General features: G+C 49.1%; 1 protein-coding gene across 1 annotated transcript in view; it reads right to left on the bottom strand.

Moving 5' to 3' along the window:
* Positions 1 to 27,799, bottom strand: part of Pkd1l2 (polycystin 1 like 2) — a 96,831-nt gene that overhangs the window by 36,618 nt on the left and 32,414 nt on the right. Inside the window, exons 15-27 of the mRNA XM_052729504.1 lie at positions 26,187 to 26,332; positions 25,389 to 25,580; positions 24,265 to 24,396; positions 22,105 to 22,287; positions 20,211 to 20,335; positions 18,601 to 18,727; positions 17,174 to 17,305; positions 16,148 to 16,367; positions 14,778 to 14,971; positions 8,459 to 8,689; positions 5,038 to 5,139; positions 4,489 to 4,667; positions 2,467 to 2,613 (exon numbers count right to left, since the gene is read on the bottom strand). Of these exons, the coding sequence (XP_052585464.1) occupies positions 2,467 to 2,613; positions 4,489 to 4,667; positions 5,038 to 5,139; positions 8,459 to 8,689; positions 14,778 to 14,971; positions 16,148 to 16,367; positions 17,174 to 17,305; positions 18,601 to 18,727; positions 20,211 to 20,335; positions 22,105 to 22,287; positions 24,265 to 24,396; positions 25,389 to 25,580; positions 26,187 to 26,332 (2,110 nt within the window). The remainder of the gene's footprint in view (positions 1 to 2,466; positions 2,614 to 4,488; positions 4,668 to 5,037; positions 5,140 to 8,458; positions 8,690 to 14,777; positions 14,972 to 16,147; positions 16,368 to 17,173; positions 17,306 to 18,600; positions 18,728 to 20,210; positions 20,336 to 22,104; positions 22,288 to 24,264; positions 24,397 to 25,388; positions 25,581 to 26,186; positions 26,333 to 27,799) is intronic.

Here is a 27,799-nt window from a genome sequence, read left to right as displayed (position 1 = left end):
GTTTCCTTGACTTTAAGCTAATGATAGAACTTTGCTTGTTGGGTGTTTGGAAGGATTTAAAGTGATAGCTGTTACTGATTTGAGACAGGGTCTCAAGAACTCAGGCTGGCCTCACACTATAACTGGTCTGTACCACTATGCCAGCAAAACTGTCATCTTTGTAAATTGTTGAGACAGCATTAATGTATGGGTGAGTGGTTCAGGGTGTTTTTGCTATATTTGAATTTGATAAAATAGCTATAATAGGGTTTGGGGATTTAGCTCAGTGGTAGAGCGCTTGCCTAGCAAGCACAAGGCCCTGGGTTTGGTCCTCAGCTCCCGAAAATTAAAAAAAAAAAAAAAAAGCTATAATATTACTAGTTTAGGACCCACTATCCATGCCCCTGTCTATGTCAGCCTCTTGGGTACCCAGGTCTCTAATTCAGATTTATCCCTTTAGAAGGCCCCACTGGGAGGGGAAGTAAGTCACCAGAATAAATATCCTGGAAGCAGACCTACTGCCCATTGATGGGAGTGAGAGGATTCGACATCCATTTTGTATGCTATTGCAAAGCCATTAGGGACCCTGGGTATGATGGAATATGCCTATAATCCCAATACTTTGGGAGGTAGAGGCAGGAGGATCAAGAGTTCAACGTTATCCTTGGCTTATTACCTGGGCTACGTGAGACCCTTTCTCAAACAAAAATAAGGGAACTTATTTCACCTAAACAAATTCTCCCCAAAAGGTGACCATGATACATTTATTATGCTAAAGACAAAAGCAACATGTTTCCAGTAACACCATAGATGTAAAATAAGTGACCTAGGAGATAGCTTTGGTAAAGTATTTGCTGTATGAGGACCCGGGTTTGATCTCCATCTGTCGTGTGATATTTTGATTTCATTCTGAAAATAAACCTTGCTTTGAGTTGGAGGGCGGAGCTAGCCACTAGCTGACCAAAATTAACCATAGAGGTTTGGAGGACTGTGGACAGATAGAAGACAGGAAGTAATAAAAAGTGACTGAGAGAGGACCTTAGCCCTTTAGGAGGAAGGAATGGAAAAGGTAGGAAGTCACCGGTGCCTGCTCCCCTGCTTCTCTGATCTTTCAGGTTCTTACCCTGATATCTGACTCCTGGCTTTTTTATTGGTAAAGATTAATTAGACAAACGCTTCACCCATCCTATGTAAAAAGTCAGGTGTGGTGATGCATGCTTGCAACCTAGAGCTGTGGAGGCAGAGGTGGACTGAAAGCCTCCTGGGACTCACTGGCGGGCCAGCCTAGTCAAAATGGCAAGTTGTAGGTCAGAGAGAGACTCATCTTCAAAAACAAGGTGGATGACTACTAAGGAATGACCTCTGTCCCCCATGTGTATACAAACACCACACACACACACACACACACACACACACACACACACACACACACACACGTAAAATAACAATGTATGGTGTGTGTGTGTGTGTGTGTGTGTGTGTGTGTGTGTGTGTGTGTGTGTGTGTGTACATGTGCATATTAATGTCTGTTCATATGTGTTTGCAGACCAGTGTGGAAGCAAGCACATCAGGGTACGGAGAAATGCATACATTGAAGGGAAGGATGGGCTGAGGACCCATGGGCAGTAAACACAGAAGAGGGAACTGGAGGGAAGGATGGGCTGAGGACCCATGGGCAGTAAACACAGAAGAGGGGGCCGCACAGGGCCAGCAACTGAATCAACGTTTATCCTGGTTAGGGTCAGCTAGTGGCTAGCTCCGCCCTCCGACTCAAAGCAAGGTTTATTTTCAGAATGAAATCAAAATATCACACGACAGATGAGGGAGGAAAGGCTTTATTCCATCTGACCGCTTATCATCCAGGGAAATCAGGGCAGGAACTCAAGGCAGGAACCTGGAGGGAAGAACTGGAGGAGGCTATGGAAGAGGGCTGTCCACCTGTTTACCTCCCCTAGGAGAAGGAACTCAGGCCATGTCAGAGGTGCTTGGTCAGCCTTCTGTCTTCCGGTGCCCAGGACCACCTCCCGGGGATGCTGCTGCCCACGGTGAGCTGGGCCCTCGGCATCAATCATCATCAAGAAAGTACACCATAGGTTCTCCCACCAGGCCAATCTGGTGGCGGCATTTTTCTCAACTGAGGTTCCCTCTTCCCCAATGACTCCAGCTTCTGTCACACTGACATAAAACTAGCCATCACACCATTCAAAACACCATGGCTGATAACAGAAAATGTCCTGCGACATTCATCAGGTAACACAGGTGACTGTTTCCACGTCCTCACCACCTGCAACAGACTTCTTGCCAATCCTGCCAGTGTCCTCATCCCAACAGGACATTTGGCCGTCAGTGTCACATACTCAAAGATGTCCAGACCACTGTGGAAATGTGCTTTCATTAGCATGCCTGGGCTGTGAGGCTGTTTTCCTAAGATTAAAAAAGACAGAGCCAGAGCGGTACATCTGCTGAAAAAAGACAGAAGGGAAGTACCTAAACTGCTTCCTGTCCTGCTCTGTGGCCACAGGAAACACCTTGTCGAGGACACAGTCACCCACATCAATGGACAGCCACGAGTTGCAGAGGAAATACCATTTCCGGTCCACCACAGGGTCATAGACCAGCACCTGGCTCACATACCTGGAGAAAGGAGATGCAGCTCTGAGGATTAGGTGTAGGGGGTGGGACTCCCTGGGATACCACAGGGATAAAGCCTTCAGACAATGAGCCCCAAGTACCTGGAAAAGGCACGTGCATGCTCTTTACTTAGTGTCTGGGTGACATCTGGCCTCCTGTGGGGAGCTCAGCCAGCTCAGAGAGCCGCCTCAGCTTTGAAGGCAGCTGTTTGTTCACAGGGAAGCAGCAGGGTACAGGAAAACACATTTGAAAACTCTGAACCCCTTACTCAGGACCCCCAGCCATAAGCAAGAGAAGCCAGGCCCAAGAGAGTGTGCTCCAGTAAGCTGTTTCGAAGCTTCAGAGGAGGAGGTGTCATCTTGCCTGAATCGAGAAGGGCAGGCTAACAGCAGCTTTTCTGTAATTGTGTAGCCAACAGGAACAGCCTGTTCTTCCCTGAGTGCTCACTATGTAACGGGCACTGTGCTCTACCCATGTCCCTCGTTTCCATAAGCACAGCTCCGTTAGGGATGCAAAGGCCACCTATGTCCAGGCCACGGCCCTCCTGGGTGACTGGCATCCAGTGATCCAGGACCTGGATATTTTGATCCAACTTGGGACACCTTCAGGGAGCCACAGGAGATGGCGGGGCTGTCACCAGCTTGGACCACATTTGACAGCTCCCTCTGCCTATCCCAGGCCTGGCCTCCCTCCCCAGGAGCCAACACTAGAACTCCTTTAATAGATACTTGGCATGCTCATCTGCCTCTCAGAGTCTGCTTCCTGGGAATTTGGTGAGTTAGATAGCAGGTGGGGTGGCCTGTGCCAGCTCTTACAGGCTGAGACAAGAGACTACCAGAAGCTCAAGGCTAGCCTAGGCTACCGAGTGAGACCGTCTGTTAAAAAGGCTAAAACCTAAACAGTGTAAGCACCCCCCTCCCTTTTTATTTTCCAGACAGGGTTTCTCTGTGTAGCTTTGGAGCCTGTCCTGGAACTCCCTCTGTAGCCCAGGCTGGCCTCGAACTCACAGAGATCTGCCTGCCTCTGCCTCCGGGTGCTGGGATTAAAAGTGTGTGCCACCACCGCCCGGCTCCCCACCCCTTTTGTTTTTTGAGACAGGGTCTTGTGTAGCACAGGCTTGTCCTGAATTGTCTTTGGAGCCAAGGATGACTTTGAACTCCTATCATCCTGCCTTTCAAGTGCTGGGATTATTGGTGTTCAATACCCAGTGTTTATGTATATATATATAAACATAGTCTCTCTATGTAGCCCTGGCTGTCCTAGAACTCACTATGTAGACCAGGCTGGCCTTGAACTCAGGGGTCTAGCTGCCTCTGCCTCCCAAGTGCTGAGAGTAAAGGTGTATACTACCACACCGGGCATGCCCAGCCTTTTCGTGATGAAGTCTCACACTCTAGTCCAGGCTGGCATGGAGCTCACTATGTACCCTAGGCTACCCCAGAACTTGTAGCACTCTTCACACCTCACCTTCCCAAACACTAGGATTGCACGTGTGTACACTGCCTGATGATGCTGTTTTTCTGAAGGGACTGCCTGCTGATAGCTGGTCACACTGACGCTGTTTGTCTGAGTCACTAGTTTTGGTCTCAGGGAGAATGGACAGGACCTTGCTCTGAACTTGTAGCTGTGTGTGACCTTGGACAAGTCTTAAGCTGGAGCTCTAGAAAGGCCAGGGGTAGGCCCAGCGCTGGACATCAGGGCTGGACTTCAGTCCTTCTCCTTTCTGGTCTAGTTTGTGTGGACCATGAGCCAGGGGCCTCTCTGAAAGGTTGTCTCGCTTGTGCCGTGGAGAACCATTCTGTGTGTTTGTAGCAGTTCCTGCAAGCCAGGAAACGGGTGCCTGGCCCCAGCCTGGTCATTTGTGGTCTCCCGACTCACCATGATGGCCGGTCCCCAGAGTTGTCATGCCACAGCCTGAGGCTCTGCAGTTCTCCCAGGGGGAAGAGAGTGGACAGGAGAAAGACATCCACCCCTCCTCGCTCAAAGACCGCAGCATCAGGGTCTGACAGGTGGTGGGGCTCACTCTCTCTGTCTGAGCCATACAGGGTGAGAGTCACCTGGAACCCAGAGACCAGAGGCTGGCACGGTAGCTCAGTCAGTGCAGTGTCTGCCCAGCATTCGGAAGTTCTGTGCTTGATGCCAGCACTGCACAAAACTAGGCATGCAGACACATGCATGCACACTCACACATGCACACACACTCACTCATACACACACACACACACACACATACACACACACACACACACACAATGAATAATGTAATTTTTTTTAACTAAGAATATTCTCTCCTCTAAAATACGAAATAAAACAAATAGGGTACACAGAAACACAAGTCCAGGGAGCCAGAGACACCCCACATCGACAGAGCCAGTACTGCCAGTACTGCTGGTGGGTGGAGAGACACACCCACCAGCCAACAGGTACCTTCGAAGATGTGGCTGCCCCTCGTCGGTGTCCCGTGTAGACTGTCACCAGGTAGTGATACTGGGCAAAGGGCTCATTGTCCTCTAGCACTATGACTTTTACCTAGGTAGAAGGACAGTGTTAGGGGGACCCTACTCGGTGAGCTCACCCACCACCCACAGCTAAGAATGAGTTGGGCATCAATGCCAATTAACATGCAAAAAAAATACATTTGTTATTATCTGATCCGGTGAGAACTGTCATGTATGAAAGGAGGAAGAAAAATAGTAGCAAAAGCGCAGAAGCAGCTGGGCGGTGGTGGCGCATGCCTTTAATCCCAGCACTTGGGAGGCAGAGGCAGGCAGATCTTTGTGAGTTCGAGGCCAGCCTGGTCTACAGAGGGAGGTCCAGGAAAGATGCAAAGCTACACAGAGAAACCCTGTCTTGAAAAACCAAAAAAAAAAAAAAAAAAAAAAAGCGCAGAAGCACAAACTTGGTGTTAAACTAAGAATGTTCAGTGTTTGGTGTGGTGAGTGTATACAGTGTGTTTATACGACCAGATTTGTTTCCCAGGGAATTCAGAAGGAATCTTTTAGTGAAAGCATCAAGTGGCCGGAGTTAGTTGGGGTCTGGGGTGACCTCTGGGATGCGCTGCTCAGCTCTCTTTCCTGTGAAAGGCTCACCTCGGCTGCTGAGGCTCCGCTGTCAAGGATGTAGAGTCAGTCATCTCTGTCAAGGGTTACTCTTGTGGCAGCTGACAGCCAATGACCCGTCTATGAGGTATCTGGATGTGATTAAGACCTGGGCATCTCAGCCCAGCTCAGTCCCGCTCTCCAGGGACTGGCGGGGCTCTCAATGCTGCATAAGCATCCTGCCAGCTCCACAGGGGCTCACCCTAAAGGTTCCTCTTAGAAAACACCCCTTAATTCCATCTTAAAGCATGCTTTCTGGGAGCAAACCTGAGGCATTTAAGATTTATTGTATATATTATATATTATATATGTATATAAATGTTTCTTTTTTTGAGACAGGGTCTCACTAGGTAGCCTTGGCTGGTTTGGAGTTCTCTTGGTAGACCAGGCTGGCCTTGAATTCATAGAGATTCACATGCCTCAGCCTCTCAAGTACTGAGATTACATGTATGTGTCATTATACCCAGATTTTATATTTTAAAACTAATTATGAGTATATGTTGGGGATGGAGGTTGTACACATGGCCACAGTGTCCAAGGAGGCCAAAATAATGCATCAGAGCCTCTGGAACTGGGGTTTCATGTGCTTGTGAGCTGCTTGATGTGAATTTTGGGAATGGATCTTGAACTTGGTTCCGCTGCAAAAACAGTACATGCTTTTTTAGTTACTTGTTTTATGTGCATGTGCATTTTGTCTGCTTGTATGCATGTATGCGCATGCATGTGTGCCTGGTGCCCTCAAAGGGCATTGAATTCCCTGGAACTAGAGTTGTTAGAGTTAAAGATGGTTGTGAATCACCATGCGTGTTCTCAGAACTGAACCCATGTCCTCTGCAATAGCAATAAGTGCTCTTAATCACTGAACCATCTCTCAAGCCCCATTTTTGTGTTTTTGTTTTTGTTGCTATTTTTTTAGACAGGGTCCCATTATGTAGCCCTGGCTGGCCTAAAGTTCCTGTGTAGAACAGACTGACTTTGAACTCAGAGATTCTCCTGCCTCTGCCTCCAAGTGCTGGGATTAAAGGCGTGCTCCACTATACTAGGCCCAGCAGTGTGTGCTCTTAACTACTGAGCTGTCTCTCCAGCCCCAACCCTGTATTTAAATGTCAACGTTTGGTCTCCTGGAAGAATCAAAGACACAGTATGAATGCTGAATGTCATTTGAGAACACTTCACTCTGTACTGGCATCCCTCGTAGTGCTGCCAGGGAGGAGAGAGCGAGAGATGGACAGCCCCGAGCTCCGCCACACTGCGCCCTTGCACTCGCCTATATATTCCTCAGACGTCCATGAACACTTCCTGAAGGCCAGTCTGTGTTCCGTAAGACTTTACTAATTGCTGTCGCAAACAATTCCTTGCACAGTGTTTTTGTCCAGTCCATGTATGGCCCGAGCCCCATCGGGGCTGAAATCCTGGCTCCTCTCTAACAGCTGCAGGCCAGTTAACTGGCCTCTTGATCCCTGGTTGCCCCCTCCTCTTTAAGATGATGGGGGGAATGAAATCCAGGGTAGGCTCAGTGAACTCGAGGTGTCCACACCAAAGGAAGGACTGGAACCGAGCAAGGGGATCCTTCCTGCAATCCCAGCACTCAGGAGGCTGAGGCAGGGGACTGTTAGGAGTTTGAGGATACCCTCAGATATATAGTGAGTTTGGGGCCAGCCTGGGCTACATGAGACATAGTTTAAAGAATAAACACAGACACCCCACAAACAAATGGGAGGGCTGTCCTTATAGCCTGTGTACCCACTGTCCATATCCTTAGAGGTGACTTCTGTGCATCCTACATAAGATGCTTTTGCATACAGGAAGCCCAGGCCAAGCCACACATGAGAACTATGTGATTTATGGTGGGACTTCAGGTCATACTGTGTGTTTGAGGCGGGAGACTACATAACCAAGGTTGGTCAAGTGGACTCCTCCTACCTCCGTGCCCAACTTCCAATCAAACCCAGGATACCAAAGCTCACAGGAGCTTCCGGTTGGCAATATTTGCTAGGTGTTGTCTCAGGGAAAATTAAGCATCATCTGTAAACATCAGCTGAACACAGAAACCAAGACAGGTCTCTCCCGAGTCCTCTCAGTAGATCAACCATGAGGAGATGGCCCAGTTGACAAAGTGCCACACGACCATGAGGACCTGAATTTGACTGACATAAAAAACCAGGCATGGTGACACATACTTGTAATCCCAGGACTGGAGAGGGCATTCCTGGGGTTCACTGATCAGTCAGTCTGGCCTGAGATCCTGTCTCAAAAACTAAGGAGGGCAGTTCCTGATAAGCGACACATGATGTTGACATCTGGCCTTCAGATGGACATACATGCATATGATTGCACATCACACAGACACGTACACATACAGGTTCACACATACACATACTTACAAACAAAAGTAATAAAACCATCACCATCACTTCAATTCTGAATTCTGAGTCCTTTTAGCAAATTACTGACACAAGGGTGGCCTTGTGACCTCCCATCCTAACACAGGTACCTTTCTCCAAGGGCTGCTGTGTACATAAATGGGATTGTGCCTGGTATTTAGCGAGTACTCAGTTGATGGTCAATAGCACACTCTTCCTGATAATTTGATGAAAAGGGATGTTCTGTAAATGCTAGGCTGAGTGGCCAGCTTGCCCGAGATGACCCCAGGGGTTAAAGCCTGGACAAACAACTGGTCTCTCCATAGACCCCGGGGCTCTGTCCTCTACAGTCCCTATTCTCCTATTCCCAGGAACTTAGTGCCTCACCTTGCCCTGGTCCTGTATGTCCTTTCTCCTGGCCCAGATCACCACCAGCACGTAGACCACGCAGAGGCAGCCCACTGTGGTAACTACCACAGGGTTGTCCTCGAAGGTGGCAAAGAGCTCTGCAGTCTGGTGGACGTCGATGGCATTGGGCATCACCAGGATTGTGCTTCCGAAGAAGGTAAGGTGGTTGCAAAGGCAGTGTGTCTGGGAGGTGGTGGTTCGAGGCCCGACCTGTAAACCCCAAAGAGACCATGTTTTGAAATGCACCTGCTTCAGCTCAACAGTGAGAAATGATGAACACCCCAGTGTGGACACCACTCAGTCAGCCTTTCAGATCCACAGATTCAGCCAACCAGTCCTCTGGTTGAAATGACATGTTTTTAGGGCTGGGATGTGATTCACTTGGTAGAGAGCTTGCCCAGCATGTATGAAGCCCTGGGTTTAATCAACATCGAATAAACTGGATATGGTGTCACGCACCTGTGATCCCAGTATCAGAAGGTGCACATAGGAGGATCAGGAGTTCAAGGTCATCCCCTGCTATATATTCAAGGCTAGTCTGGGCTACATGAGACTCTGGCTGACTGACTATCTAGGCCAGAGGCATCAAATCCCTCTGCAGTTGGAGTTACAAGTGCCTGTGAACGAGGTGATGTAAGTGCTGGGAACTGAACTTGGCTTCTCTGCAAAAGCAGTGAGGATCAGAGTCCAGAAACCACGTGGATGCATGAAAGTGGACCTGTTAACCCGCTAGTAATTCCGGCCTCGGAAGGTAGAGACAGGATCCCCAGAGAAAGCTGATAACTGAGACTAGCCATATCATCGAGCTGTGGGTGTGACTGAGACATCCTGCCTCATTGAATGGGGTGAGAAAATGGAGGATGATTCCTAATGTCAACAACCTCTGGCCTTTATACATACGTGCATGTGCACTCACCCACATTCAAAAATGCATACACACACACACACACACACACACACTTGAAAATGAAAATTTATTTTAAAATTCAGAGAATATTATTTCCTTTTCATGTGCTGGGATTGAACCTGGACCTTCCCAGCAGGGTTTTGTTTGTTTGTTCTGTTTTTGTTTTGTTCTATTTTGTTTTGTTTTGTTTTGAGACAGGGTGTCACTCTGTAGCCCTGGCTGTCCTGGAACTTCTATGTAGACCAGGATGGTCTCAAATTCACAGACATCTGCCTGCCAGGTGCTGGGATCAAAGGTGTGCACTACCACACCCGGCTTGTGAATATTATTTTTAACAGTTTCATATCTGTCCTTCACAATTTGCAGGCTGCTTTGTCTGTGTCAGAGAAGTACTGAAGGTGAATCTAGAGTCTCCATCATCACTGGTCCCAGCAGCACCCAGCACCACAAACATGACCTACAGCCCTCCTGTCCTTTGCCTACTTAAGCCTCATTCATGGAGGGGGCGTGTGCTGGGTGCTGACACTTGCCCAACAATTGGCCAGGCCGAAAACATCTAGTGGCCAACTTGTCTCAGTTTTCCAGGACTCCCTGGTTTTCAACTGAATGTCCTGGGCCCCAGGAATCCTCTCAGCCTGCAGCGAACTGGAATGGGTGATTGACCCATGCTGAAGAGAAAGTGCCAGTCTGGGAAGCCTCTGGAAGGGAGAAAGGAAATGCTAACCCCCTAGGCTGGGTCTCAGCTCCAGCAAGGTGAGGATCGTTTGGCTGTGCAGCCTTTGGGTGCTCAGCAAGGAATCAGGGAGGCTAGGGCAGGCACCCCCACCCATGCGGCTGTTCTTGTTCTCTGTCCCCAGGACATTTGGTAAGTGAAGCTGCTTAACTCAGCTCCAGGGTCCAGCTCCATCTTCATTCCAGATGATGAAGACAGACCCAACAGAAAGGAGTGGCTTCTGGAAATTTCTCTGCTCAAACACTTAGTGAGAGAGCCTCCTGCTGCCCAGTTCTGCCAAGGCTCATCCCACGGACAGGCCAGACACCAGCTGCTCATTCCAAATTTCAGGTAGGTCTTCCTTCTGTTCCCTCTGAGCTGTTTTTACTCTTTCCTAATCCTGGTGGGCATTTGGCACAGAGAGATGGGTGGTATGGGAACACCTGCTACACCCAGAAGGGGGTGAAGCTGCTTCCAGAGGAGAAAACAGAGCAGGGACCCATCACTGTTTATGCTCAGGTTTTGTCCCAGGTTTCACAAGGACCTTGAGGTCAGTGGCTCTCCCAACCACTCCCAGCATGGTAGAACCTTTTTGGGGGGCATGGAGGTGCTGGTGACTGACTCCTAAATGGCAGAAAAGTATTCTACAACTGAGGTATACCCCAGCCAAGGGGAAGTTGTTGTTTTTTCTAGTTCTTTAAAATACATACATTTGTGTGCCAGCGAGATGGTTCAGCAGGTTTAAGACACTTGCTGCCGTGTTTGACCATCTGTGTCAATCCCTGGATCCCATGTGGTAGGAGGAGAGAACCGACTCCCACATCCACGCTTTCCTCTGACCTCCACGTGAATGCCATGGCATGTGTGCACACATATACAATAAATAAAGAAACAAAACTTTAAAAATTATCATTTGTGTCCAGGGAGGGGGTTGAATGTTCCATGTGCATGTGACAGTTTTGTAGAATTGGTTTTCTCGTTCCACTTTTATGTGGGCTCAAGAGATCAAATTCAAGCTATCACCCTAGTATGGCAAGCTCCTTGACCCACTGAACCATCTCACCATCCCATGTAGTTTTAAAAATGTGTGTGTGTGTGTGTGTGTGTGTGTGTGTGTGTGTGTGTGTGTGTGTGTGTGTAGATGAGTACACACTTGTGTGCATATTTGTTCATGAATGTGGAGGCCAGGGTACAGCCTCCCATGTCATCCTCAGGAAATCTGTCCACCTCCTCTGACACAGGGTCTTTCATTGGTCTGGAGCTCACCATTTAGGCTAAACAGTCAGGGAGCCCCAGGGAGCCACTTGACTGCCTCTCCACAAGTGATAGCATGTCTGGCACTTTCATGTGGGTTCTGGGGATCTACCCCAGGACCTGTGCTTACAAATCAAGCACTTTTCAACTAGACCACCTCTCCAAGCCCAGAAACATGTTTTAAATAGCGTCATAAACATCTGGAACCTCTTCTGTACTCTGAAACTTAGGTTTGGCTGAGTGAGTCTCGTGCTCTCTCCCCGCCACATCCTGATCCTCAGTCCTTGGCTTCTATCTTATAGAAAGTGTTGCCCCCTTTACAACCAGAGGGTTGAACACAGTGATCCCTTTTGCAGAGCCACCCTGTGAGTTAGGCATTGTGCCTCATTCCTTGTAGCCCTGAGCCCCACTCAACTCTATCCCCATTTCAGGGTGGTAAAGCTCAGAGAGGTGGGGCAACTAATATTTATCCAGTGAGTGTAGGGACTAAACCCAAGTCTGTTTTGTGGCAGACTCCACACCCCCAACTCCTACACCACCATGAACCTCAGGGTGCAGGGGCAACCCATGCCAGCCACATAAGGTGGCTTTGGGGAGTAAGTGCTTTGGGAGGCCACCACCCACCCAGGCCTGTTCCTGAGATGCCAAGGCTGGTGCCTGGAGCTTGGGCACCTTCTGTCCCTTAGGAGTATCTTTGTGCCATCCTCCTCCCTGGGCCTTGAGTGTGGCAGCCAGAAGCCAGGGCGGAAAGTGACAGCGGAGCTTTTACTACAGCCTCCACAGCCCAGAAGGGGCTCACCCTCAGTGTCCTCCTTCCAGAGCTCTAGAGTGACATGGTTCTTAGGTGTGTCTCGCTTCAGGCCTGTGCCCTCAGCTAGACTTCTTATTCACTGGTTTTTCTCACCCACCTACCCCACCACTGGGACAGGGTAAACATTTGTCAACACATGAAAGAAGGTTCTATGTCCATGGATGCAGAGAGGTGAGGGATCAATTTGGATTCTACACGAGACAGCCGATCTTGGTAGGGCATGTAATGATAGAGAAGTCCAACAGCAGGAGGTATGAGGCAGCCTCATGGGCTCCTGGGAAGAGGGCTCTGGAGTAGGAGGCCAAGGGGTGTTCGTGGGGTGGGAGATACTGGAGCTTTCTAGGCAGAAATAACTAAGAAGAGCATTTAAGGACAACACAGCCTATATAACTCATATTGGGACAATGTGGTCCTATCCAGGGAGTACTTTGATGGCCTCAAAGCCAAAGTCTGTCTGCAGGACACTGTCACAGGGGCCTCAACTCCACGAGGCAGACTGGATAAGAATTACAATTAAACAACTGTCTCACTTATTCAGAGGGCCTAGTCCAGTTCCATGGGGGCTCCTCAGCTATTGGTTCACAGTTCATGTGTTTCCACTAGTTTGGCTAGTTGTTTCTGTACTTTTACCAATCATGGTCTCGATATCTCTTGCTCATAGAATCCCTCCTCTCTCTTGACGATTGGACACCTGGAGCTCCACCTGGGGCCTGGCCGTGGATCTCTGCATCTGCTTCCATCAGTCACTGGATGAGATTTCTATCATGACAGTTAGGGTGTTTGGCTATCCGATTACCAGAGTAGGTCAGCTCAGGCACCCTCTCGACCATTGCCAATAGTCTATAGTGGAGTTATCTTTGTGGATTTCTGGGAACCTCTCTAGCAGTCTGCTTCTTCCTATTCCCATGGAGTCTTCATTTATCATGGTATCTCTTTCCTTGTTCTTCCATTCTGTTCCTGATCCAGCAAGGACCTCCTGCTCCCCTAAGCTCTCTTTCCCCCGACCCTTGCCTCCATTAATCAATCCCGCCTCACTCCCAGTTTGCTCATGTAGATCTCATCCACTTCTATGTCGCTGGGCGATCCCTGTGTATTTCCTAGGGTTCTATTTCCTAGCTAGCCTCCCTGGAGTTGTGATTGCAGTCTGGTTATCCTTTGCTTTACATCTAACATCCAGATGAGTGGGTACATACCATGTTTGTCTTTCTGAGTCTGGGTTACCTCACTCAGGATGATATGTTCTAGTTCCATCCATTTGCCTGCAAACCTCATGATGTCATTGTTTTTCTCTGCTGAGTAGTACTCCATTGTGTATATGTACCACATTTTCTTTATCTATTCTTCAGTTGACGGGCATCTAGGTTGTTTCCAGGTTCTGGCTATTACAAATAGTGCTGCTATGAACATAGTTGAGCATGTGTCCTTGTGGTATGATTGAGCATTCCTTGGGTATATGCCCAAGAGTGGTATAGCTAAGTCTTGATGGAGGTTGATTCCCAATTTTCTGAGAAACCCCCATACTGATTTCCACAGTGGTTGTACAAGTTTGCATTCCCACCAACAGTGGAGGAGTGTTCCCTTTGCTCCACATCCTCTCCAACATAAGCTGTCTTCGGTGTTTTTGATCTTAGCCATTCTGACAGGTGTCAGATGGTATCTCAGAGTCATTTTGATTTGCATTCTAGGCCCTTTGGATAAGTTGTTGCCTTTGGAGACAGTTGTTTAGCTTGAACTGTTTAGGAGGTCCCCAGGCAGTGGGACCTGGACCTGTCTCTGGTGCATGAGCTGGCTTTTTGGAACCTAGTACCTATGCTGAGACACTTTGCTCAGCTTCTGTGCAGGGAAGAGGGGATTGGACCTGCCTCAACTGAATGTACTAGGCTCTGCTGACTCCTCAGGGGAGATCTTGCCTTGGAGGAGGTGGGAATGGGGGGTGAGATTGGGGGGGGGAGGCTGGGGGGTGGAAGGTGGGAGGACAGGGGATTCCGTGGCTGATATGTAAAACGAATAGAAAATCTCTTAATCAACAACAAAGGATGTCCAATACTTAAAAAAAAAAAAAAGAATTACAATTAGTAAGGCCATTCTGAATCTCAGCATTTGGGGAAGTTGTGTTGTCATGGTGATGATATGGCCACAGGCAGACCTGGCTTTAATGTGTGTGAGGTTTGGGGGCAGTCCATCAAGTTTCCAGACCCATTGTCTCATTGCCTGTGAAATGGGAACCACCGCTCTGCTCCCCTGGGGCTATCTGAAGCACTGATGAGATACTGCTGGGAAAGGTGAACACAGGACACAGCTGAGGTCATTTTCTAGGAAGTGACACCCTGGCCCGCCACGCCCCACACACACTCCTGGCTCCTGGGATGGCCTAGGGAGAGAGGTTGGGGAGCACACTGCTAAGCAGGGTGAGGTGGAGAGAATGCACTCAAGTTTACAGCAGGAATCTGACCTAGTCGGGGCCATGAAGTTTTCTCAAGAAAATGGGCAAGAAGGACACTCTGAGCACAGGAACCACATATGCAGAACACCATAGAGAAGCATGAGATATTGTACCAGAGGCTCCAAAGGACACACCCTACCCAAACCTCCCCAGCTTACTTCTCTTCCTTACCTGGCACCCAGCGTTGTCCCAGGTCTCCTGGGTTTCATCCCAGAATACACAATGTGACAAGAAGGTGGTAATGCCAACTGTGAGGTTCCTGCCAGAGGCAGACTCCAGGTCATCCTTGGGGACCACCCTCAAATAGTAGATCCCTTCTCCAAAGGGCAGGTCCTCTGGGCCCAGGATCCAGGTGGGTAGCTCACCTGCAAGAAACAAGGCTCTGGTCTTATTGAAATTAGAGGACACCAAGATGACATGGCGGGACATAGACCTCAAGGTTTCTCTATTATCCCAGGAGTACCCTTGCTCAGTATTCATGGGCATGGCAGGACACGAAGGGCTCGCAACTGCTTCTTATTGGCTCTGTGATATCAGACTGGTTATTGAATTTCTATGTCCTTAATTATTTGTTTCGTAGTTTTGAGGCAGGGTCTTATGTAGCCCAGGCTAGCCTCAAACTTGCTATGTAGTAAAGGCTGAACCTACTGGCCCTATTGGTCCTCCTGCCTCAGCTCCCAAGTTCTGGGACTGCTCTGCACCTGACTTGACCCTCTCTGCTCATATCTGGAACGTGGAGATTTCTACAGCTGGCCTCAGAAGGTTCTTTATGAGCTCATCCACATCTCCATGGCATGTACTAAATGTTTTCCTAATGGGGGGGGCAAATAACACCAATAACATCAGCCCAGGAAAGCTGCTGAAGAAGGCAAGCAGTTTGTTCTTTGCTTTTCAATTAACTAATTTTGAGTGTGTTATGTGTGGGTATGCACACACATGTGTGCATTCTGAGAACAGAGGCTGACACTGGATGTCTTCCTCAATGCTTCTCTACCCTATTTTATTTAAAAAAAAAAAAGACTTATTATTATTAATTAATTGCACTAGGGGCAGGGTATGTAAATGTGAGTTCAGGTGCCCACAGAAGCTAGAGGCATGGATCCTCCCGGAGCTGGAATTACAGAGGGATTGGGAACCTCCCAGCATGAATGATGGGGACCTCTGCAAGTGCAATGTGTGCCCTTGACTGCTGAGCCATGTCTCCATTCCATGTTTTATTTGTTTGTTTGTTTGTTTTGTTTTTGAGACAAGTTTTTTCACTAAAACCCACAGCTTCACATTCAGTGAGGCTGGCAGCCAGTGAACCCCAGGACCCTCCCATCTCTGATCCTCCCCACTCCCAGGACTGAGATCACAGGCATAGGCTACTACATCAAACTTTTTATGTGGTTTCTCAGGATTGGACTCTGATCCTCATATTTTAATGACTGAGCCATCTCCCCGGCCTTGTTCTTTGATTTTTTTTTTTTCCTTTGACACCTTAGCTTGAAGCTGGCCACACCCAGGAAGCCGTTCAAGAAACAGCCCGGGGCGCTGACTACCTGTGGCAGCCCCGGGAGGCAGGTGTGTTTGGGCATCGTAGCTGGTCTCATTGGGATGGTAGCCGTAGCCCAGGCTGAGTGTGAGTGGGACTCCAGGTCCCCAGTGCAGCTGTATCCCCAGAGCTGCCTCCCCTGTAGTCATATTCACCCACAGAGCTTCCGGGGTGGCCAGGCTCAGCATCGTTGGCCTGCTGTGTTCTGAAATCCGGGGCAACAGGATCTGTTTTCAGGAACAAAGAGTTAGAGCCAGGCAGAGGGGCAGAGCAAGCGATGTGCAAGCCCTACAGAGTCATAGGGCCGATGTGGACAGGAAGATCTCCGTGGCAGGTTCTGGGGGGCGGGGGTTGTCTTCCCATCCTTCTCAGTTCTACAGGCCACCTGTGGTCCTAGGTTTCTCATCTGTTCCTCCCATCACCCCAACCTCTCTCTGTGTCATGAGCAGTCGTCAACGCCCCTTCTACTTCCCTTTTCTGAGGCCCCTTGTGACTTCACTGGGCCCCTGAGCAATCCAGACACAACTGCCCATCTCCAGGTCCTTAACTGCATCTTATCTGACAGGTCCCTGGTAGCACATTCACAGGTGCCATGGATGAGGATGGAGGCACCCCCGCAAAATGCTAATCAGCCACTGAGAGGAAACGGTAGATGACTAGGAGAAAAGCCAGTGAACTCTTGAAGGAGTCTAAGTGCCCATTGCACCATGGCATGTTAGCATTCTTGCTTACGTTTAAAGAAAACCTAACGGCATTTTGGAGGCTGCACTATGGGCCTTTAAAATGAACATTTGGTTTGTGTAATGATTAGAATTTCACCCAACAGATTTACATTCCCAGGAAAACTTGTCATACACCAAAGATGTGTGACTGGTCATATATGCATGATTTTCAGTAGAATACAATGTTTAATCATGTAAGGGGTACTTTGAATGATTACTCTATTGTTTTCACAACTGGTCCATTCGGTCCCAAACCAAGCTGAAGAGAAGGCCAAGTGCCACCTGACTTCCGATGACACCCCAGTGCCCACCTCGATATTCTGCGACAGGTTCTTCACTGGGATGGGATGACCACTGGAGCTGGTCAGATGGAGTCCACCAACAGTTCCACTGACTTCAAACCGGCTTCGGGAAAGGAAGGGGTTCTGTGAGAAACTCACCATCTAAAAGCCAAGAGCAAGAGAAACTGATGAGGGGTGGGAGATGAACAGGCCCCCGTGTGAACAGTGAATCCTGAGACTGGGTGAGTAGCCCTTGCTCTTTGGGGTGGATGCAGAAGCCTGTAACTGATGGTGGTTTCCAGAGATGTGGTCTCAGAGGGCTGGCCCTGGGAATCAGGCAGTCTTTCTTCATCCAGAGTCGGTATAGTCAGATCTCCATTTCTTTAGTTTTGTGTCTGTGGACTCAGCTAAATGTGGACTGAAAATATTTGAAAAAATTGCATCTGTATGGGTACTAATTTTTCTTGCCATTCTCCAAAAATAACACGTTTTTCATCAACTATTTGTGTAGCATTTACATTGTATCAACTGTTACAAGCCACCTTGACTTTATTTAAAGTATATGCAGAGGTGTAGGCTGAGCATGGTGGCAGTGTTTTTAACCCTAGCACTCAGGAGGCAGAAACAGGCAGATCTCTGTGAGTTCAAAGCCAGCTTGGTCTATACAGTGAATTCCAGGCCAGTCAAGACTACATTGTGAGTCTTTCCCTTCTTACCTTTCTCCCTCTCCATATATAATATATATATATACATATATTTACATATATATATTATATACATGTGAAGCTGTGCATTGGTTTTATGTAACTACCATACCATGTTATATGAAGGACTGAGGAGCCACAGATTTGAAACTCCTGCTCACAGGCATCCTAAAAACAACCCCATGGCTACCAGGGGTGGTAAGAAGTGTCTAAGATCTGGGTGGTGGTGGCACATGCCTTTAATCCCAGCACTTGGGAGGGAGAGGCAGGCGGATCTCTTTGAGTTCAAGGCCAGTCTTGGTCTACAGATTGAGACCCAGGACAGGCACCAAAACTACACAGAGAAACTCTGTCTGGAAAAAAAAAAAAAAACCAACCAAAAGAAAAAGAAGAAGGAGGAGGAGGAGGAGTATCTAAGGGAAAGATGTTGGTCTATTTTCACTAGCATTCAGGAGACTCAGATGTGCCTCAGTCTGGGGTGAAAGGGACCCTGGTCTTTGTTTGAGTCACAGATGGGAGCCTGGAGAGCTTGGTTCCCAACAACTCACGAAGCCAAGGCTGCTGGAGGAAACTTGCAACCCACTGGAAATAAATGGATTCGGGTGTCCAGAGCTGTGGGGTGTGAGTTCCACTTGTGTGGCTGTGGCTTTGATGAGATACTGAACCTCATCCGTAATGGATGGGGCTGCTGGTATCATCAGTGAGCAAACACCCACTAGAAAGGTTGTCTTGGAGGAGGCATTGCTGGGTTACCCTTATGTCCACAGGCTCCTGGCTGTCCTCCATAGGCCAGAGGGAGGCGGCGGCAGGCAGGATGAAGGTCACAGAGTCAGCGGTGGCCGTGTGCACTGAAGAGCCTTGCCAACTCCGTGGCTGTATTCTGACCACAGGGTGAGAATAGGAAGAAAAGAAAGTCAGTGTTTGAGAAAGAACCCCATTGTGCACTCGAGGAGGAGGTGGGGCTCCACTTTACTGTCAGAGATGGCTGTGGCTTGTGTTTAGCGGCTTCTGTGTTTCACACAAAAGCAGCATCAAAAGCTGCTGGTGCCCCCGTGTGGACTGGAGGTCCACAAACACACAGACTTGCTTAGAACTGACTCTCAATCCCTAGAATAGCCTCAGTACTTAACCAGCGGCTGGCGAATCATTTCTCCAAGTCTCTCCCCCTACCTGCCTTGACCTTTGAAGCCATGAGCTTCCAGGCCCATCTTTTCCGACCATTGACCTTGTCCCCTTTGATAAGACCCAGAAACTATTTTAAGAGATCAATTCTGCTAATGGAATCTGTCACTGGGACCCAAGAGAGCACCCCTGGTCTGAGGAGCCAAGGACTGGGACATAGTGAGGGAGCCTCCCTCCTGCCTGCTGGCCAGGAAGTGGCATCGATGTGTGTGTGTCTGTTTCCTCTGAGTTGGACCTGATCTTCGATATCGTGTATCGGAGTAACGGTGATCAGTTAATGGCTCTAAGACTGGGCCCATTAACATTCCACTGTGAAAGGACGAGAAAGGTCACAAGGCTTGTGAGGATCAGGGGACACATAAGACCCCTTCCCTCCCCAAGAATATATAAGCAGGTATCATTGTTGGGAAGTGGGGTTCTTTCCTTCAATGGTATACCCACCCATCGGTTGCCTACACTCCTGTAACTAACCCTGTATTAGTTACCTATATTAGTACCAAGTTAACTTGGGTGGAATTATTTCTTTCTTCTGTCTCTATATCTGGGTGAATTAAAATAGATGCCCCAGGCTGGCCGTGGTAGCTCACATGCCTATAAACCCAGCACTGAGGCAGGGACAGAGTGATTACTGCAATTCTGAGGCTAGCCTGGTCTACATATCTAATGCCAGGTCAGCCAAGGCTACACAGCGAGACCCTATGTCAACAAATAAATACGTAAATACATCAAAGTAACTCCCCTGGGAAACATGCACAACAGGAAGTATCTCAAAGCCCTGGTCAGTGCTCACTGAGACAAGTATGTCTGGGAATGCTCACAGACTGTCTGGGACCTCCATGGGCTCTCTATAACCAGTGGGATAGCCAGGACCACCCAGGACACAGTGAGGATAGCATGTGAGAGGAGGTGGTCCCACTTATTTGCCCCCTTACCTGCACAGTTCTGCTGGGACTTTCTCAAGACTCACTCAGGTGACTCAAACACTGGGCTTAGCCCTCCGTAATTCTCTTTCTGCCCCAAACAAATACCTCCATGGTGGAAAGACTACATTACACCCACACACCAGGCCTGGGTTCCAATGCTTCTCCAGTCCTAAGACCGGCCTCTGGCCCTGTCTTGGGTAGCTTGGAATGTGGGTTAGGGCACCAACTTTCTTTCTCATGCACAGTGCAGCTTAGTACCTGTTTGTGTACACAGAGATGGAGGGGGTGACCAGGATGGCTGGAAGGCCCCCTGGCAACGTTCCCAGCAGGAGGGCAGTCTGCAAATGGTCTACAACCTGAAGTAGCTGGGCCACAATGTGAGCCTGGAAAGGAAACAGAATCCTACTGTGGACTGTCCCCAGAGGCCCCCTTGGCTGCTGTCATGAGGTTAGTGTGGGACTCCTGGCAGGGACTGGGAGAGCATGGGGAAGTGATAGACAGAGTCAGCCCTGCAGGTCACGGGCAAAGCAGGCATCCACATGCCTGACTCCCGTGGACTCTTCCACCCTCAAAGCAGCCCCGTGATTCAGATGCTTTTCAGCCCCTTGGAAAGAACACAGAGAAGAGGTGAATTGGGAAAGTCACAGATTGGTGAGACAAACCAAGGCTCTCAGGAAATCTGGCTCCAGGATCCATATGAAGAGCCACTGTGCTGTGTGGCTGTGCTGCGGGTGTGTACACATGGCCTACGTCTTGCTCCAGGAGAGGTAAGAGCCACAGACAAGGCAAGCTCAGCTCCCTGCCCCATCCAACAACCCCCAGGTAAGACACATTTGGTACCAGTTAGTTGGCTCAGAGAGTAAGGTGCTTGCAACTAAACCTGACGACCTGAGTTCCATCCCAGGGACCCACATGGTGGAAGGAGAGAATCAGTTCTCATGGGTTGTCCTCTGACCTCCACATGCATACTGTGGCATGTGTGCCCTTCAAATAAATAAATGTTTAAAAAATTTTTAGACACATCCTCATGATGAAAAACAAAGCTCGGATAGGGACCTAGTGGAAGACCTCATAGGCTCTGTGTGTGTGTGTGTGTGTGTGTGTATGTGTCTGTCTGTCTGTCTGTCTGTCTATTTATGTTTGTGTGTATCCATGACTGTATTTGAGATGTGATTGCGTATATGTATGTTTGAGTGTGTACATGCAAGTCAGTGTGAGCACTAGTGTGTGCAAATGTGAGTGTATAGGATTGAATTTGGGTGTTGATCTGAGGGTATGTATTTAAGTATGTCTGAGTGTGCATGGGCAGCTTGACATATTGCTGAAACCACCTGTAAGAGTTTATATACCACTGCACTGCCACGTGAGAATGTAAATCTATGTCTGTGTGTATGTGCTTGAAGGTATGAAGCATGTGTGTTCGGGGGCTTCCAGGTATGTGCACAAGTGTATGGCCGTGTGCCTGTGTGGGTGTGCATGTGTAATTGTGAAGGGTGTGTATGTATGTATGAGTGTATAAGGATGAGCACAGGAGTCTGTTTAGTATCTGAACATGTGGACACATGTGAGGGTATGACTTCGCATCTTTGCAGGTGTCTGTCCTTCAGTTCTCTTTGAATAGGAAAGAAAGCCCATGGGACAAAGGACTGTGGAGCAGCTGCCATTAGGCTTTGTGGCTCTGCCGTGACACTGTCCCGAAAGGCAGTACTCTCCAGGCCCACCAGTGACTCTGGAAGTCACATCTATCCCTCCTTTCTTGCTCTGGGTGTCTGACTCCTAAAGACAGTCTGTATTCTTGGATACAAGAACCAGGACATTGCCCAAACTTGCAGAGTGGGTCATATAACCCGTCCAGTGGACAGTTGCTGAGGATGAGGCAAAGTGCCTCCAGCCAGAGATGAGGGCAGGAGGCTTAGGGAACTTGGGGGACTTGGCTCCCAAATGACAGGTGGGGTTCACTGAGTGCAGCACCCCTGTTCTGTGTGCCAACCCACACTCTACTTTCAAGAACCTTCCTCCCGGCTCCCAAGAAGCACTGTAACCTTTGCACCTGCTTCCCCCATCTGTAGGCTGTCGAGAAGGATCCCCTTGCAACACTAGCATAAGCTGGGCATGCAGTGTGTGGGGCTCTGCCTTTGGTCAGGGCGCCCACCTGGCTGCTGTTGGCCTCCATAGGCTCTTCGGATCCGTGGCTGAGAGAAGCTTCCAGCACACTCCCCACAGCCTGAAACATGGCCCTGGTGGCTTCCTGGCGTCTCTGATCCTCAGGATGAACCTTGGCACTGGCTGTCAACAGAGCTTCTGTGGCATGCTGCAGGACCTGGCTGGCCTCCCACTGGGCTCACCCAAAGAAAGAGAAACAGTGTGAGCCCCTGCCTGGGAAGGACCATTCAGAGAATAAGGATTGTACTGGCGGGGTGCACAGGAGGCCCAAACCAGGGAAGAGGTAGAGCAGAGCCTGACATAAGCAGCCTGACTTAAAACTGGCTCCTTCTTCTTCACCAGGATTGAAGTTCTTCTGGGAGAGTAACCTGGTCTGCCTCTGACCAACCCCAGAGTACTTTGCACAATATCCTACACATAACAGGCGTTTGGTAACATTTATCGACCAGAGGCATGAAATACGGACGTGAGGAAAATGTTGGGTGGATGACAGGCGGAGGACAGATAGACAGATGGAGGACAGGTGGACAATAGATGGATTGAGGATGGGTGGATGAAAAATGGGGGGAAGGTAAATGGAGCATGGGTGAGAGACTGATAGAGAAAGAATGTCTGCGTGGAGGGTGGACGGATGGAGAAAGGAGGCATAGGTGGATGGATGGTAGACAGCTGGACATAACACTCATCCCAACTTTGTAACTTTATTTGTGTTTGTGAAATCATTTGTTTAATGTCTAGGTGCCCCAGTAGACTGGAAGTACCATGAGGACAGGTCCGTGTGTGAGTGAGTTCAACACTGGCACACAGGCATTCAAGAAGCATTTGTAGAATTATTAAATTAGTGTAAGCACAAATGCACAGAAGTGGGGAATGGGGGGTGTCTAGAGGGGTGTGTTTAGGCAGGTGTGCATAAAACAGACAAATGAGCAGATGGGGTAGGCACAGGGAGTGTCTCATCAACAGCACAGGGCCCTGGAATAGTTCCAACTGCTGTGGGATATCCTTCTGTACCCTTGTGAATGTGTGTTGCTCTCATTGGTTGATAATAAAGCAGTTTTGGCCAATGGTGAGGCAAGATAAGGCGGTACAATCAAACTGAGGACGGAGATGAAGAAGGGTGGAGTTGGGGCAGATGCCAGCCAGCCACTGAGGAAGCAAGACATGTAGAAAATGAGGTAACAAGCATGAGGCAAGGCATAGAGAAGAAATATGGGTTCATTTGAATGTAAGAACTAGTAATAAGCCTGAGCCATTGGCCAAGCATTTATAATTAATATAAGCCTCTAAATGGTAATTTGGGAAGCAACTGCCGGGTATAATTAGGCATATGGGACAGAAAGCTCTGCATCCAGTTACATCCATCCTTGCTGACTTCAGGTCAGGAGATCTATGAGGATAGCACCCCCCCAACCCCAGGCAGAGCAGCTGGGCAGGACCAGGGCACTTCTCCTTCTCCATGACTTTGTGACTTCATTTTGACCCTGGGCTGCCATACCCTGGGAACGTGGTACTTGGCTATAATTCTTCAGGAAGATGATCCTGAAGCAAAAATATGAGTGTGAGTCATTGGTTTGAAGGTGAATCCAGGGAACATTCTAAGGGAGTGGGGAAGTGAGAGAGGGAAGGGTCAGAGGTCAACGCAGAAGGTACAAGCCTGTTACCTGGAGTTCAGTCTTGCTCAGGGCTTCCTCACCAAGAGTGTCTGGGAGCTGAGATACTTGTGCCCCATCCCCACCAGTCACTGAGCACTGTGTGAATCCCCTGTCATGTGAGCAGGTGGGGAAGCTTGGGGATCAGGGAGACCCCAGGCTAGAGAAGTGGAAGCCAGCAGCTGTGTGTTAGGCTAACACACAGTGGGTCAGCAGCAATGTCTGGACACACACTTGGGACCCAAGATGAATAGGATCCAGAACTCCCTCTGGTGCCCACCAGTGGGCAGCAAGCATACAGGCCATAAGCCCAGAGTGAGGCACTGGGATCTGTCATGGACCCATGAAGGACTCTAGGAAAGAAGATGGCGGAAGTCTTGTAGCCCCAGGACAGCACCATAACTGAGGGACTTCTTTGATCTATACCCTAATGGGTTGCCACCCCCCACAGCATGGAGGAATGTGTGCTGTGGCCTGGATCAGCCAGTGGAAATTCTTACCTGGGCCACAGGGGTGAGCTCCTCGCTGCAGTGAGTCACTTCTCTCAGAGCCTCAGCCAAACCCTGCACCCTCTGCATGCTCTCCAGGCCAGTGGCGAGCATGGACAGTGATCTCAGCACGAGCTCTCGTACCTTGGCATAGAGGGAGAAAGGCCAAGAAAGGACCTATATTTCAAAGCCTCTGTGAAGGCCTTGCAGGAGAATTGGGGGTCTTAGGAATGACTGGGCTCATCCGGGCTCTGTAGACCTGGATATATATGGCAGACAGGATAATGGCCAAAAGATACCCACATCTGGGTCTTGGAAACCTGTGACCACATTGCCTCACAGAAAGAAAGGAAAGGTAATTTGACAAAGTCACTCTGAAGATACAGTTCATCTCAGTGCCTTCCCATGGGGAGATCCTTCGGCAGTTACGAGTGGGAGCACTGTAATTGCAAGGGTCTCCATAAGAGAGCGGTGGGAACACTGAGGAAGGAGACAGGTGATGGGTGCAGAGATGGGGAGAGGATATGTGGAGAGGAGAGGGCTTCAAAAATCTAGGAAGGGGGTGCTGGGGTGCTGGCTCGGTTAGTTAAGTACTTAGAATGCAAGAAATGAGGATCTAAGCTCCATCTCCTAGAGCACACACACACACACACACACACACACACACACACACACAGAGAGAGAGAGAGAGAGAGAGAGAGAGAGAGAGAGAGAGAGAGAGAGAGAGAGAGAGAGAGAAGGGGGTTAGGAGCCCAGGACTGGTGATGACCTAGAAGCTGGAAAAACCAAGAAGCAGATTCTCCCCTACAGCCTCCAGAGAGTTCTCAGCCTTGCCTAGGCATCCTGATGTCTTTCTTCCTCTGGTCCTTGGCTTTGTCGTCTTCAGTGTGAGGGAGCTGGAGTGAGGCTCTCCAATTCCCTTCAGCTTCCGGAAGGCTGTGACTCCACGGTGTTGGGCAGAGAAAGTGGGTTACCAATAAAGAAGGTATGTTCTTCATTTTATGCCACTCATTGGAAAGAACTAAAGCAGAAAGTGACAGTGACCACTGGGAGACATTCAAGGCTTCTCTGATTCATGAGCACCGCCCCCAGCCCAAGAAGCCGTATGCAGATTTTAAAGGACCCACTTCACGAACCTTCCGCTTGATATCTGTTCTAAGTTGCCCAGAGCCTGGGCTCCGGTCCTCCTGATTAAGTTCAGAGGACACAGCCTTGGCAAACAGGAGAAGCTGCTCATGGCCATGCTCGTCTTGCAGAGCTGCGGTGATTCTCTCTGACACAATAGCTTGGAATGTCACATTGTCACTACCTGTGTTACCATGTCCCACCTGCCAAAGAAACCAGAAATGGGCGCAGTGATCTTTGTTCAAGAAGCTGGCGCCTAAGCCATGGGTCTGGGAGCAGAGCAGGCCTAGCAGAAGAGCTCGCTGGCCCTTCCTGAGGCTGGAGGGCACCTGGACCCATTGGCACTAGGTAGCTGATAGCTTCCAACAGCACATCTTGGGCAAACCCACCCTCCACCTTCAGATGCCTTCCTTAAACCAGCCACCCCCCACCTGCACCTGCCTCCCAGCCAGGAACTTCTCTTGAGATCTCTCCAGGCTCCCCGCTGAGTTCTGTTGGCTGAGCTCAGTCCTAGCTCATGCCTGAGTTCTTCTGTTTCAACTTGCCCCTGCTCCCAGGACCTCCCTATGCTCTGGCTACTAAATCATAAGATACACAAAGGTAGAGGCCGTATCCATGTGTCCACGGCTGTCTCCTCAGGACTTGGCACATGGTGGATGGGTGCTCTGTAAATATTTGTGGAAGGAATGAGTGAATAGGCTAGTCATCACCCATGCCCTCAGCTGCCTCCACATGCCTTGTAGTTCCTGAGGCTCAGCTGGGTGGAGACATTGCCCAGCACAGAAACACCAGCCATCACCATCACCCACCTTAACTGCCACTTGGGTCTGCTCTCTGTCTCCTGCCTGATTGGTGACAGAGATGACCACGGTCAAGACGAAACCATCCTTCTCTTTCCCAAGTGGTAGGTACAGAGCAGGGAGTGCTAGTTCAAGGCCACAGTGGAGGCAGGAACCTGGCCAAGTGGAAACAAACCAATTGGGAGGTCAGAGCCAAGCTCCTTGGCACAGGGGCAGAGAAGCCCCAGCTACTGAAGGTGCGGCAGCCAATCTGGGAATCCACAGGTTGCTGTACCTTTTGAATCACTTCCCTAAAGTGTGTGAAGAACTGAAGGACCTTCTCCCTATTTGCAAGTGCGTTTTTGTTTCTTGTGGTGGTTAAACTAAAACATTTTTAAAGATTTATTTATATGAGTGCTCTGTCTGCATGTCCCTCTGCTTGCCAGAGGTGGGCATTGGATCCCATTATAGATGGTTGTGAGCCACCATGTGGTTGCTGAGAATTGAACTCGGGACCTCTGGAAGAGCGGCCAGTGCTCTTAACCGCTGAGTCACCTCTCCAGCCCAAGATTTATTTATTTTTATTTTATGTATATAGTTGTTTTGTCCACGTGTATATATGTGCACCACAGGCATGCCTGGTCCCTAAAGGGGCCAGAAGAGGATGATAAATCCCCTGGAACTGGAGCTACAGATGGTTGTGAGCTACCATGTAGGTGCTGGGAGTAGAACCTGGGTCCTCTGGAAGAGCAACAAGTGCTCTTAACTGCTGAGCCATCTCTCCAGCCCCGGGCTGGTTTGTTTTGTTTTGTGCTGTGGGATGTCCTGTATGTTGTGAATAAATAAATCACTGATTGGCCAGTAGCCAGGCAGGAAGTATAGGATAGGCAGGACAAATAGAGAGGAGAGGTTGGGAGGTGGAAGCTGGGGGAAGATGCCAGCCTGCCGTCCAGGGAGCAGCATGTAAAGACAGCAGGTAAAGCCACGGAACACATGGTGACATATAGATTAACAGAAATGGGCTGAGTATAAGAGTAAGAGCTAGACAATGGTAGGCCTGAGCTAATGGCTGAGCAGTTTAAATAATATAAACGTCTATGTGTTTATTTTATAAGTGGGCTACAGGACTGCCAGGGCTTGGCGGGACTGGAGAGAAAAACTCCAGCTACATGTTTTGGTGTTTTTATTTTTAGAATATGGTAAACCAAATTACAACATGAAGAAACAGAAGGTAGAGAGTGCGAGGAGAGAAAGGAAGAGCAGGAGCAGCCCCTGAAAACTCCACACCCCTTTAGGAGTCAGCAACGTGAGTTAGGTGGGCATGTTTTGTTTGTTTGTTTGTTTTAATATTCATATGTGTGTATATAATGTGCATATGATGTATGAATGTGTGTGACGTGTGTGTATGTGTTTATACTTGTGTGCCACAGCACACATATGGAGGGCAGAGGATAACTTCATGGTGTTGGTTCTCTCCTACCACCATTAAGATGGTGTGTCTGAGGACTCTGGTCAAGTCCCAACCAGAGCAGCAAGCCCCTGTACCCACTGAACCACTGAGCCAGCCCAGTGTTTGTTGTTCGTTGTTATTTGCTTGGGGTTTTTCATTGTTCTTGGTTTATTTTTCTGAGACAACGTCTCAC

This window comes from Peromyscus californicus, unplaced genomic scaffold (genome assembly GCF_007827085.1).
Source record: "Peromyscus californicus insignis strain IS unplaced genomic scaffold, ASM782708v3 Scaffold_8__1_contigs__length_139910024, whole genome shotgun sequence".
Taxonomy (NCBI): domain Eukaryota; kingdom Metazoa; phylum Chordata; class Mammalia; order Rodentia; family Cricetidae; genus Peromyscus; species Peromyscus californicus.
Note: the sequence above shows the minus strand (reverse complement) of the source record. Positions and strands in the feature narration are given on the sequence as shown.